We start from the raw sequence: 14,116 nt of genomic DNA on the forward strand, positions 1-14,116 counted from the left end.
AATGCAGGATGTTATTGCCAGGGCCATTTCTCAGGACATTGAGAGCGGGTTGCACAAACGAGGCAAGCGCCTATGCAAAACCCATCACGTTCAGGCCCTGGCCCCTCCCAAGGAGGTTGGCCCCACAGCCTGCCTCTCCCCACTCCTCAAACCCTGAGCCTGATGAATCTGCTGCCCCTGATGAGCCTGCCTTCATCGGTTTATTTAAGCAGACTAATTTCAAGACTATCTTGAATAAGGCGAAGGCCTCTACCCATTTAGATTCTACCACCGCAGACCCGGCAGTCCCTGATCCCTCAGATCTCAGTGAAGGCCTGTTCGAGGAACCTATTCAGGCTCAGGAAATTGTGCCTATATCCAAATTATTCCTCAACGTAGTGCACAAACAATGGGCACAGCCGGCTACCCTTGCCACCCCTAGTGACAGCGACAAGAAACTATTTACAATAGATGCTAGTCTAGAGGATCTGCTGAAGCTGCCTCCTATGGATGAGCTGTGTCACCTGTTCCTTGGTGCTTCCTCCCGATCTCCTGGAGGGACTCAAGGCAGAGGACAAGAGAGCAGAGAAGGCCTGCCATAAGGCTCATCAGGCGGCTGCTTGGGCAATTAAAATGTCCACCTCTGCCTCTTTCCTCTCCAGAGCCTATCTCCTTTGGTTAAGACAGTTACTCACTAGACTTCCAGCCGGAGATAGCAGACTCAGGCAGGATGTTAACAAAATCATTGCGGCCACTGAATGCATAGTGGATGCCACATTAAATGCCGCAAAGTTTGTTTCTAGGGCCCTTGCTTCCAACGTTACCACCCGTCGCCTCTTGCGGCTTAGACACTGGAACGCTGACATGCGATCTAAGTGGAAGTTTGCTTCCGCCCCTTTCAAAGGGGGTAAGCGTTTTGGAGAGGCATTAGATCCAGTCCTTATAGAGAATAAGGACAAAAAAGAAGGTTATGCCTTCAGTCACCAAAAAATCCGAGCATAAGGAATCTAACTTTTATAGGAAGAACCCCCTTTGGGCTTCAGACCAGCCCTCCACATCTAGTACTTACCAGAGGCCGTATTCCCAGAATGCTGACAGGTCTCAAGACCATCAGTCCTTTCATGACAGAGGCCGCCAGCAGAATTTCTCCAAGAGGCCCTTCCGCAGAGGATCTGGCTCCAGACCTTTCTGTCGGTATAAGTGACCACCAAAGGAGGGCTTCCATTGGTGGGCATCTTCAGCTATTCCACGGCCAATGGGAGCACATTACGTCAGACCAGTGGGTCCTCCAGACCATCCGCATAGGCCTGATGCTAGAATTCATCTCGCCCCCGCCCCACCACTTCATCCGGTGCCCAACTTCTTCCTGCCTTGTAAAAAAGGCTCTCATGGAACAGGAGATCCTCCACCTCAGGGAGATCAGGGCCATAGAACCGGTTCCACCCGGTCACAAGGGGACAAGGTTATATTCCATTCTATTCCTTGTCCCAAAGAATTTGGGGGGGGGGGTGGTGGAGGGGCATATTAGATCTAAAAAAGCTGAACCACCACATAGCGCACAAAAAATTCAAGATATAGTCCCTCCAATTCATCCTGGGCTGCATCAGACCAGGGGACCTGTTAACATCATTAGACCTGAAGGTGGCCTACCTACACATTGACATATGCAAGGCACACCGCAGGTTTCTAAGGTTCTTTTACACAGGCCAACACTTCCAGTAAAGAGCACTGCCATTCAGCCTGTCATCAGCCCCAAAAACGTTCACAAAGATCCTTGCAGCGGTAGCAGACTTCCTCAGATTGCATCCAGTGTGGCTCCAATGCTACCTGGACAACATTCTCATCCAGTCATCGTCCTGCCAGCAAGTGGCACTAGACCTGCAATACATGATCGAGACCACGGGTTCTCTGTCAACCTAGAAAAGAGTCATCTGGTAACAACCACCAGGTTACAGCACCTTGGTGCCATCATAGACACAGTTGCGTGTCAGGTCTCCCTGTCTCCCGACCGAATGACGAGCCTCAGATCTCTCGTACCACAAGTTCATCAGTCGTACCACGTCCCGATTGTATAGGTGTCCCAACTGTTAGGCAAAATGATCTCCTGTCTATCAATCGTACCTTGGGCCAGGCTTCATTCTCATCACCTGCAGTGGCATTTCCTGCCGCACCAGAGGGCCAAATGGAGCAACTCAGCAGCAATGATTCCAGTCCCCCCTCAGGTACGTCGATCCTTTGGTTGGTGGATGACTTCTGCCCTAGCGAAGAGCTCCTTCAGAGAGTCAAACCACCTCAGCATCACAACGGATGCCAGCCTGTTTGCCTGGGTGGCTCACTTCCACAACCAGATAGCTCAAGGCAGGTGGTCCATGACTGAGTGGACACAGCATCAACTGGCTGGAGCTGAGGGCGGTGAGGTTGGCTCTGTGCCACTTTCAGAGCAGCATCCAGGGTCGTCACATGATGATCCTCACAGGCAATGTGGCGACCAAAGCACACATAAATTGCCAGGGGGGCACCCAATCCAGGTCTTTGATGGCGGAAGCCAAATCCCTGGGAACACCTGTGCTCACTTCAGGTGGAGCACATCTCCAGAGTGAACAACATCCAGGCAGATTGGCTAAGCAGGACCACGGTCAACTATTCAGAGTGGCACCTGCACCTGGATCTGTTCCATCAGCTGTCGCAGAGGTTCCGTCAACCAGTAGTCAGTCTGTTCGCCTCCCCAGAGAACTCTCACCTACCCAGGTTCTTCACAAGGTTTTATAACCCGCAGGCGAAGGATGTCAACACCTTCCATTGCCCCTGGCTGCCGGGACTCCTATATCCCTTCCCTCCACTGCCCCTCCTGCCCAGAGTGATCCGGAAGATCCTGGAGGAGAGAGCAGAAGTTCTACTTGTGGCTCCCTTCTGTCCCAGGAGGACCTGGTTCGCCGATCTGGTGAGTCTGTCCGTCAATTCACCTTGGCGAATTCCCCCGCAGGAGATCTCTCTCATCCAGGGGGCTCTACAACATCCAGAGCCCCAGTGGCTATAACTAGCCATATGGCACTTGAGAGGGACATCCTGAGCAAGGCAGTCTCTATGTCAAAGTCATACACACCATTCAGGCATCCAGGAGACCTGCTACGACCAGAATTTATGACTCCACTTGGAGATCCTTTGAGAGATGGTGTGCCACACTCAACATAACACCGACCGTGGCTTCTGTTCCCCAGATTCTGGACTATTTGCAGGATGGACTTGGCTAGGGCCTGGCTCCTAACACACTCAGGTGCCAGGTAGCTGCTTTATCCATGATCCTTGTACCTGACAGCCATTCGTCACTTGGATGACACCCTGTCATCCGTAACTTCCTGCAGGGTGCCACCAATCTGAGACCTCTGGTCGTACACAGGTACCCGTCATGGGAACTCGAGGTGGTGTTACAGGCCCGCTTTCAAAGACTATTCGGACCTGTTGTTTATGAACTATCTTGGACTTCTTATCAATGCACACAGTTCCACGCCTTCATTGAAAATCTGGCAAGTCAAGGCAACACCAGAGGCGTGGCTAAAGTTTCAGTTCAGTCCTGAGTAGATTGGCTGAGTTTAACCCATGCTTGGACTCTCCTCGCAGCGTACTGAAAATGATCCTTCACATAAGCCAATGGTCATTCTCCTCCATAAGTGCAGCATTTTTTTTTCAGAAAAAAGGGTGCCACGAGTAGTGGCAAGTACTATGTACAATTCAAAGCATTTTTTCCCTTTCAAATCCAAAGCACTACACAATCCTTATGAAAACCTAATAGACTTAATATTGGGAGTGGGAGATAATATCTATCCAGGGAACAACTGACACTCTCCAGTTATCCAGCTATTATAGTTGCTGCTATTTTGTAGGATATCAGTACGATACCTTCTTTTGCAGCTTCTGGTAGTGATCTTAAGAGTTTAGATATTTTGAGTTTTCAAAAATATCAATGCCATTTCAGTGAAGATTTTAAGAGTTCGTTATGTGTAATCTTTATTACTAGATGTTTCATTTTATCATAGCCAGAAAATAAAAATTGTCAAATAGCTTTTTTAAAGAATCATATAGTATGATAATTGCAAATGTTATAGAGATGAGATCACAGAGATTGCAAAGTAGCTTTGCAAAGTGCTTTGAGATTTAGAAGGATAAAATACATAGAGTTGAGTTAGTTCTTAAATCTAACAGAATTTCTATATTAGCTAAGGGATAATTCCTTCAAATTTGAGGTGTGGGACACAATCCCGGTAGAAACTTGCAGTTCAAGTACATAAATATGAAATAGCAAACTACATTTTGATGAGTTCTAATTCATGTGTGCATTTACTTCTGGCTTCTAGGAGAATAATGAAGAAAGTAATTATGGAGCCCCCAGACAGGCTGGCTAATCTGCAGACTCTATGGGACAGTCAAACTGTAGGAGAATTAGGCCCATGTGGTGAGTGTGTGTGCTTTTTCAGCTGAAATACAGAGTTTCTGGCATCACCAGTACACGGAAGCTTAGTTCTATTTCTGATGTAGAGTTTGCTTTTGGGGAAAGATATAAATAGTCCTAAGGTGTAGTTAGAATGAAGAGTCATTTTGAGCAGTGTGGGAAGATGCTATTTTTATGCTGTATCCTGCCTTGCTGTATATTATAGAGGAATGTGCTGTAGGTTCAGTTAGTTGCATATTGTGCTTGAGGATAGTGTACGTGCCAAAGAGAGAGATAAAATCAGCTTATCATCAGGATATATGTTATCAGCTTTTAAGAATTATTCCCCACAGTGATAAATGGTTAGTGTTCTTTTTTCGTTTCTTTTTAGGTGGTTTTTCTCAAATGTATGCATGCGTTTGTGACTGGCTGGGCTCTCCATATAGGGAAGAAGTGCAGTGGGTAAGTATAGAAATAAGATTGGGGAAACTTACTACCAGCCACTGAGGCAAAAAGAAATAAAAAAAAGTCCTTAACTAGAGCCTATTAATTATATAAGCAATTTTGTGCTAAGAAATTAAATAGTTTTTCTCTAAAATGTATTTTTAATCTATCTTTTTTATCTATCTAGGATGTTGATACCATTTATCTGACTCAAGATACCAGGGAATTAAATTTGCAAGACTTTAGTCATCTTGACCACAGGTAAATACGAAGAGCCTGGATAAATGAAAGTGTATGCTAGTCATCTAATGTGAAGATTATCTGTCCAGTAATAATCTTTTGATCTCATTGAATACTTACAGAAGAACCTTTTGTTCAGCAGGATTATAACAGCTGTGAAGGGCTCATCTTTCTCCAGGTTTTCATTACTTTGCAATTACAAGATGAGATATACATGAGTAGAAAATACTTTCATTCATACATTGGATGAGCAGTGTTCCTTCTAATTGCAGCCCTTCATACTTTACGGAATGCAGTTTTATAAGGAGGTGCTGGAGTTGCTCCTTGATTCAAACAGCTGACTTAAAGAAGAGCTTAAAAGCTTCCAGTGTGGTTCCTGACTATCTTTACTAATTGTGAACTATTGGTTCATATGTAAAATACATATGTATTTTATCAGTCAGAACTAATATTGTACTAGAAAGGGGCTCAGGGCTCAGTGGCTAAGACACTGAGCTTGTTGATCAGAAGGTCAGCAGTTCGGCAGTTCTAATGCTTAGTGCCATGTAACAGAGCTCCTGTTACTTGTCCCAGCTTCTACCAACTTAGCAGTTCGAAAGCATGTAAAATGCAAGTAGAAAAATAGGAACCACCTTTGGTGGGAAGGTATAACAGTGTTCTGTGTGCCTTTGGCGTTTAGTGATGCCGGCCACATGACCACGGAGATGACTTTGGACAGCGCTGGCTCTTTGGCTTTGAAATGGAGATGAGCACCACCCCCTAGAGTTGGGAACGGCTAGCACATATGTGCGAGGGGAAACTTTACCTTTAACTTAGAATGGGGCTCATTGAAATTAAATACTTAAAATTGTGTTGGAAATGAGTTGGAACTCCCTGAGATTTTCACATAGTCCGAAAAATAGCTTCTTGTTCAAAGGAGCTAGTGAAATTTTAAAACAAATTACAGATAGTCAATTAGTCAAGGTGGCGCAGTGGTTAAATGCAGCACTGCAGGCTACTTCAGCTGACTGCAGTTCTGCAGTTCATCTGTTCAAATATCACGGGCTCAAGGTTGACTCAGCCTTCCATCCTTCCGAGGTGGGTGAAATGAGGTCCCAGACTGTGGGGGCAATATGCTGACTCTGTAAACCGCTTAGAGAGGGCTGAAAGCCCTATGAAGCGGTATATAAGTCTAACTGCTATTGCTATTGCTAGTGACTGCTTTGTTTAGTGACCATTTGCAGTTAACGATGGTGATGAAAAACTAACTTTGAAACCAATCCTTGCTTTATTGTGGTCAGCACAGAAACATTTAACATATGTTAAATGTTCATTCTAATTGAATGAAGAATTTATAAAAGGAACAGTTTATTAGATTTAAAAACTGTATATATGAGATTAAATGAAATTTAAAAATAAAAATTTAAAAATTTGGTTGCTGAAATCTTAATCAGGCATTTATTTTGGTGAAGAATGAAATGTTGAAACTCAGGTCATCTTATGGTTCAAGAGTTAATGCGAGAGAAAAATGATAATAAAAAAGTTCCTACAACCTCCTAAAAATTCTAGACATTTTTGTTCAATATATGATTTTTTTTTTTTCCTTAGAGATTTAATACCAATAGTTGCTGCCCTGGAATACAATCAGTGGTTTACAAAGCTTTCCTCTAAGGATCTAAAGTTAGTAAGTATTAGGATGCAGAATGACTGTAACTTGATTGTTTGGTGGAAACATGTTGTGCAGAATATATAATTATTTTAGAAGAGTAGTTGTTCAAGTCTTCTGACATTTCATGACCTGATAGATTGGGGATGGACAATTAAGTATCCCAAGTGGCCACCTGAGAAACTGGGATTGTTGTGACAGGCTGAACCAGTGTAACCTGATTTGATGTTCTCAAACTCCGTTACCTCAACTCCTCAGGTAGCTTCATGCAAGGGGTGAGCGCTTTCTCTCCTCGCCCATCCACAGCCATGAAAGAGCACATGAGCTGGACACAACTCTGCTTCTTCTCCTGTTCCCTGCAACTCATTTAGTTACATTTGATTTCTAATTTCCAATTAATTTCATGCAGGCTGGACAGAAACAGCCAAAAGCTGAAAATGGCCTGCAGGCAATAAAATACCCAGGTCTATGATAGACACAGTGGTGGGTTCCTACCAGTTCGGACCGGTTTGGCTGAAATGGTAGTGGTTAGGCAACCTGGGTTGCTGGAACCGGCAGCGACCCAGCCTGCCACCCCCACCCCCCTGAACCAGTTCCCCAGGCGACGCCATCTTGTATTTCAGTTCTGCACATGCACAGAACAATTTTAATTGCACTGTGCATCAAGCGTGCATGCACAGCACGCACATGAATGAACCGGCAGTAGTGCCTGCCAGAACCACCCCTGGATAGACGCAATTGCACCAGGATTATCTTTCAGAAAACTGCTTCTTTTCTTCTCCTCTTAAACCTATTCTTGTATCATCAAATAGTATCTCATGATATCTAGCCACTATGTCTTTTATTGGCCCCCTTTTTCCCAAAGATCACAATCAATGGCAGTTGCTTATCATTACTTGAGTATTTTAGTTTAAGATATGTTATTAATATTTCCAGCGAACAGTTTGGCTTTACTTTATCCATTATTATTAATATACTGATGTTACACACAAACTGGCAAATGACTCTACTCAGTGATTTCATGTAGACATTGAATAGGAGGGAAGAGAGCTGAGAGTGAGAAATATCATTTTTGTTTGCTTATTTGTATTTTGACATTTTTAAAGATACCAAAAAAGATCAATCCAGAATTCTTAAAACACTATAGTCCTAATAAAAAGAACAAAATGTAAGCAGATCTGTTTGAGAAATAATTCTGCTGCAATTAAATTAACTAAGTTCTGCGAACATTACTGGAAAGCATTTAATCTTATCAAATATTTCAGAAGATGAAGTGGAATATTCCTTGTTTAAACAGTCTGGAAATTACACAGCCTTTTAGAAGGAAATTGGCCTTCTAGTCTAGAAAAATTCAAAAAATACATATGTTCAAAAAAGCAAGTTATAGCAAAGTATACTGTTGTTTTAAGGTGTCACCGAAATGTTTATAGTGAACTTATTTTGTTTAGATGGAGCTAACAGTTATATTTTACAAGTATGTGTGTATATTTAAAATGGAATGAACAGAATCAGCAGAATAATTTGTATTTTTATTTGGACTCTTAAGTAAGCTTCCAGTAGGATTCTTCAAGCCACTACTTACATATATAACTTTGTAACACTGGGGAAAAAGTGTTCCAGTTTCTGCATTGTCTTAATTATTTAGCATTCTTAGAAGCTATAGAAGTAGTTCAGAAAACATTTTGTGCATGTTTCTGCCTGCATTTGTTCATTTTTAATTTTGAATAGTGCAGTTTTATATAGATAGTATTATAAAGTTGGAAAATATTTGCAGAAGATTAAGTTTTACTAAACTTTAGATGCATTATAGACTACATAGTCCAAAATCAAACTAAAGGACTAGAAGTCTAAATACATTAAAATACATATGGGTTTATATTTGTTTTCTAATGGACATAAGAACTTTCATTACGACTGGTTAGGATCATTGTTCTAATATGAATAAGAAGAAACAGTATATCAGTAAGTTTACTGAGCTCTTCATGAACTTGCCAACATTTCTCTCTTCATGAACTTGCCAACATTTCTTGTTATTAAGCTGTTGTAGAAAAAATATGTGTGATATTTTTACCTCATATGGCCTACATCATTGCTGACAAAACTTGGTTCTTTGTGGCACCAAACGGAATTTGTAGAGTTTTGTAACTAGATCACTGCATTAACATGAATGAATTCATTGTCTGTAATTATCTGTAATTCATGCTATGGATTTTTTGCACCACTATTGAGACTTTTTATATTATTCAGAGTGGTACAAAAAGAGGTACCACCTCACCAGCCTCTCAACTTCTTGTTTCCTTTGATTCTTAATATTGCATCATTGTTTCCTTTGATTCTTAATATTGCATCATTTTTCCTATGACAGTCCACTGATGTTTGTGAGCAGATCCTAAGAGTTGTGAGCAGATCCAATAGATTGGAAGAGCTAGTACTAGAAAATGCTGGTCTTAGGACGTAAGTCATTATTTTTAATTAACCAACACTAACATTTTTAATAAAGCCCAATAACATCAGAGGAAGCTGCAAGTCTAAAGCAGCAGTGTTGTATTATATTTATTGGAGGTTAACAACATTAAACTGACTTGGCATATTTACCTATTGCATATTTGTACTGTGGAGAGCTTTGTTATAAATGCAAACTATCTGAGGTTTATTTTTCACAAGTCTTGTATGCAAATGTAACATTAGCATTACTACTAGTTACAGTTTCCTGGGTTACCCTTTTGGTTTATTCATACTAGAAATGTATATAGGATTTGCTTTTAAAAAAATAAATCTCTAATGGAATGGCTCACCCTTATGGGCTTGGTAGGGAGGAGTCAGTATGTAAATTCATAAAGAAGAATATTTGTAGCTCAGAATTGAAATGAGAGGGTCCTTGGTGCTTAGTTTGGGTAATGAAATCTGCAAGAAAACAACAAAGCTCAGAGAGCACCAAGGGACCCCTCCAGTGGTGGGTTCCAGATTCCGTTCCAACTGGTACGGTTGGAATGGCCCCGACGTCACCCACATGCTTGCACACGCACACAGCGCATACATGCATCGTACGTACTTGCAACACTTCCTCAAACCTCCGCAATGCTCCAGTTGCTCAGCAGAGCATCGCGCAGGCGCCGTATGCACCATGCACATGCACGGAAGTGCCAAATGCTTAAAGCACAGATAAGGAGCGAGGGCGAGCAGGTGGGCCCTCCAGAGCACCGGAACGGAACGGTATCCGGTGTTCCAGGCAGGCTCCGATACGCCTGTATTGGGGCGTACCACCTGCAACCCACCACTGGACCCCTCCCCCCCATATAGTTTTAACTTAAAGCAATTAATATATGAAATCAAGATTATATCATAATTATTAAATGTCTTTGCAACATAGCTTAAAAACATACAACATTCATATAAGTGCATATGTCTGTAAATGAGTTTAGCAATCTTAATAAAAATTAATGGACAAATGCAATCTAAGACAAGTGAGCTATTCCTTTGGAGAATCCATCTGATGTTGAGCAACTTTGCTGATATGTATGAATATATTTTTATTTGCCATTAGGCAGCATAGAGAAAATAAAAATATCATGCCTGCAACTGGCTGCAAGTCTTCAAAGCAGCTGCATCTTGTTCTGGAATCACATGAAATACTGGGTGCGAATTATTTCCAAACTGCTGTATAATTCTAATGTTTATTACTTCATCAAAAATGGTAGAAAACAGGATATTAAAACATGGCATCTTTCCTGCCCAATGTACACTTGCTTCTCTGTATACCTAGTGTAGCATGCCACATATAAATAAATTGTTGCAACTAACACAATATATGTGACAACCCATGTACTTGAGTGTAATATTCTAAATAGGCTCCTTAATTCAGTGTAACCTATAATCAGTTCATATTAAACTTATTAAAATGGTATAACGATGCAATGCAAAATAAAGTACATTTTTTGTGGTTTTCTTTGCTTCTTAGAGATTTTGCACAGAAGCTGGCCAATGCTCTATCCCACAATCCCACCTCAGGACTTCATACAATTAATCTCGCTAACAACCCTCTAGAGGACAGAGGTACTGTAACACTTTCCTGCTCATAATACAAGCCCAATAAGAGGATTGGTATATTTCTTTCAGTTTTTCTTGAAATCAAACAATATTATGGATTCTATTATTGCATTGTAAACACCTACAATTGTTAGTGAAGAACTTTTCCTCTTTCATATATCTATAATTGCTTACATTAGTTGTTGACAGATGATGCTTAATAACTAGATGGGACATGAATATCTATGCGAATAGAGGGACTGTATCCCAATATACACAAAATGGGTGTTGTGATACAGTCTCCAATCCTTACATAATTGTTTTATATACAGTTTTTATATTTTTATATTTTACTTGTATACCACCCAGAATCCCACTATGAGGGCGATGAGGAGTTTCTAAACTTGATAGTTAAAACAAAACTAAATAAAGTAAAAAGTGATTACTCTGCAAATACATTTTCACTATTGATGTGGGCCTCATTTTTATTCTTTTACAGGAGTATCTTCATTAAGTATTCAGTTTGCCAAACTACCAAAGGGGCTGATGCATTTAAATTTATCTAAAACCTCATTATCACCTAAAGGTATATAACAATTGTCTTAATTATAATGAAATATATTTCTTTTTAAGCTCTATTATCTGAATATTTATTCGTTTCATAGTTTTCCACTGGTAAGATAAATAATAAGCTTGAACTGAATTAGCTGCAACACATTTTCACTCCTTCTACTTGATATGCTTGAATGCTGAGCGTGTTGTATAATCTTGATATCAATGTCATAATTTGCTTCTTCCGTAGCAGTAATAACTTGACTGGATTCATGGTGACCAATGTTCCCTCTAATTTTTTTTCAGTGTGTGCGGAAAAGTATAGTGTTTGAGCATTACATTTTCATGCCTGAGCACCTGAATTTTTTTCATAGATGTTTCACAGAGCAATTGATTTATAGGATCCAAATTGAATGGAGAAAAATGGTTTTGTGCGTGTGTGTGTATTTAAGTGAGTGAGGGATCCGGTAAGGGAACTGCACCTATTTAGAAAAGAAAGTAAATTATTGCAAACATGATCTCAGTCGAAGATAAGTATGGGGACAGGTTGGGCGGAAGAGAGAAAGTGATAAAAGAGTGGGAGAGAAGAAGAAAAGAGGGAAGAGAGACAGAAAGAGACAGAGAAGGAGAGAGAAAGTGACAGAAGAGTAGGAAAGAAGGCGAGAGAAAGAGAGACAAAGGGAAAGAGGGTGAGAGAGACAGAAAGAGACAAAGTAGAAGAGAGAAGGAGAGAGAAAGTGACAGAAGAATGGAAAAGAAGGAGAGAAAGAGAAGAGAGACAAAGAGAAAGACGATGAGAGAGAAGAGAGGAAGAGGAAAGAGTAAGAGAGAACATCTAATTTCAACCCTGAGGTGCAAACATTCTCTTTGATTGGTAATTTTATTTGTCCATTTACTATCCAATACTCTAATTTCTCCTTAAGTTCATCAAGAATTCCCTTCTTTTTATTGAATTTATCACAATACCTTGAGAACAACTTTTTCAGCATAGCTTTACAGCTATTTAAAATATATAGTAATTTAGGTCAGGTTTTCAGAACATTAGTCTATTTATAAGTCACTAAGTGCAAAGAAACAGAATTCAGAAAGTTGGCTTCCCTTTTTGTAATTGCCTATTGCCTGCTTAATTTTCTACCTACATTTTTGGTAACTGATATTCACTGTTGACCCAAGAAGCCTATCATAGAAAGAAACCCTCCCTATGAACTTTGTTGGGTTTCCATGGAATGAAGTTTGGTCTTTTTCTCAACCATACAGTAGGATATTCTTTCTAAGGAAGGTATATTCAAGATAGTCCATAATTGCCTATCAATCTAACAGTATGGCAATTGACAATCTCTTTATATTTCAACTCTAACTCTTTCAGTCTTAAGGTTTGGTGAGGAGAAATCCAAAAATTCTTTTAAAGAGGAAAAAAAAATGCATAATTGCACCCATGGAGACATGTATATATACACAACACAGAAACAAACTTAACAAAGTGCTAAGTCTGCCCACCAACTCTCTCTCCCTCTCTCACTCTCTGTGAAGGCATCGCACAAAAACCACTGCGCAGCAGTTGGAAACTGCTGCATGGTGTTTTGTTGCCATGTGCATGGCCCCTTAGAGGGAACATTGATGGTGACTCCAGCACATTGGTCACTCCTTGCCATTTCCAATACCTGAACTTACTACATACATCAGGACACTGCACACTAAATTTCTCATCATAGTAACACCACCAGATCCTCCAATCTCTGGCAGGCCATTGTTATTAAGCTGTGGCCTGGATTTCAGTTGTGCTAACTAACATTATCTCACTATGTATTTTCTATGTGAAAAATCAGCTAATTTATTTTTTCAAGCACTTGAGAATAAGAGGACACATTTGTTAGGATCTTTTAAGCCACGCAGGTAGCCAAGAAGTAAATAAGCACTGTTATTTACATACAGGTGACTTAGCTCACAAATGGGTCCGTCTGTTGCTCTATTCAGAATTCCCCAGACAGGAGGCATACCTTTTAAGTTTTAAATTCCCTCCATCTGAATGCTGTATCATCTTAGCAACATTTTTGAGAAGAGTAACTGCACCATTGTCACAACTGTTTGTCTTTGATTAATTTCAGGGTAGCAGAATTATCTTTGCTGTAGTACTAGCTCTACTTCTAGTCTGGTAACTGAAAAATGAGTTAGGAGTTATGTGTATGAATCACACAGACCTTTTGCCTATACTTCTGGTTCTTTGAATTGGTATTTGTAGATTCACAGTATTTACTTATCCACCCTACATTATTTGTGCTTCCTCTAAAACCATTACTCTGATCATTCCCAGTAGTTTAATGGACATGGGTGCAAGAGGATTCACGTCTATAAATTCATTGAAGACTTTTCAGAGACTCACAGTTACAAGTTAGCTACCATTATTACAAATTAAAATTACCATCGAATCTTGCTTATCTTCTTTTTTCACCTCTGAGGTTTTTTCTAATTTGCAATGTCTTTATATCCATATCAAATTATCCAGACAGACCTCTTCTGTGAAATATTTAATGATTTGCCATATAATAACAAGCCATATATTGATTTCTTTCATATGAACCAATCTATTCAATAAACCATTGTTAAGTAGACACACCTTAATGTGACATGTAAAAACAGTTAATGAACCGTATGATTAGCTCTCTCTGCTAAATAGCCTTCTCAGTTTTATTCTTATTGATTTTGCTTACTCATCAAATCTGTTTGGTAACCTTTAGCCTGGATGCCTAATGGGACGGACTAGATCAATTCAGTAGCTAGACGTTATTCCTATTGTATTGTAATTG

At 40.3% G+C, this 14,116-nt stretch overlaps 1 protein-coding gene across 2 annotated transcripts in view; it reads left to right on the forward strand.

The window, feature by feature from the left end:
* Positions 1–14,116, forward strand: part of CARMIL1 (capping protein regulator and myosin 1 linker 1) — a 136,374-nt gene that overhangs the window by 65,400 nt on the left and 56,858 nt on the right. For both annotated transcript variants that reach the window (XM_032222768.1, XM_032222769.1), the window contains exons 6-12: positions 4,332–4,429; positions 4,797–4,867; positions 5,037–5,110; positions 6,677–6,752; positions 9,100–9,188; positions 10,693–10,787; positions 11,260–11,346. In XM_032222768.1, the coding sequence (XP_032078659.1) occupies positions 4,332–4,429; positions 4,797–4,867; positions 5,037–5,110; positions 6,677–6,752; positions 9,100–9,188; positions 10,693–10,787; positions 11,260–11,346 (590 nt within the window). The remainder of the gene's footprint in view (positions 1–4,331; positions 4,430–4,796; positions 4,868–5,036; positions 5,111–6,676; positions 6,753–9,099; positions 9,189–10,692; positions 10,788–11,259; positions 11,347–14,116) is intronic.

Source organism: Thamnophis elegans, chromosome 8 (genome assembly GCF_009769535.1).
Source record: "Thamnophis elegans isolate rThaEle1 chromosome 8, rThaEle1.pri, whole genome shotgun sequence".
Taxonomy (NCBI): domain Eukaryota; kingdom Metazoa; phylum Chordata; class Lepidosauria; order Squamata; family Colubridae; genus Thamnophis; species Thamnophis elegans.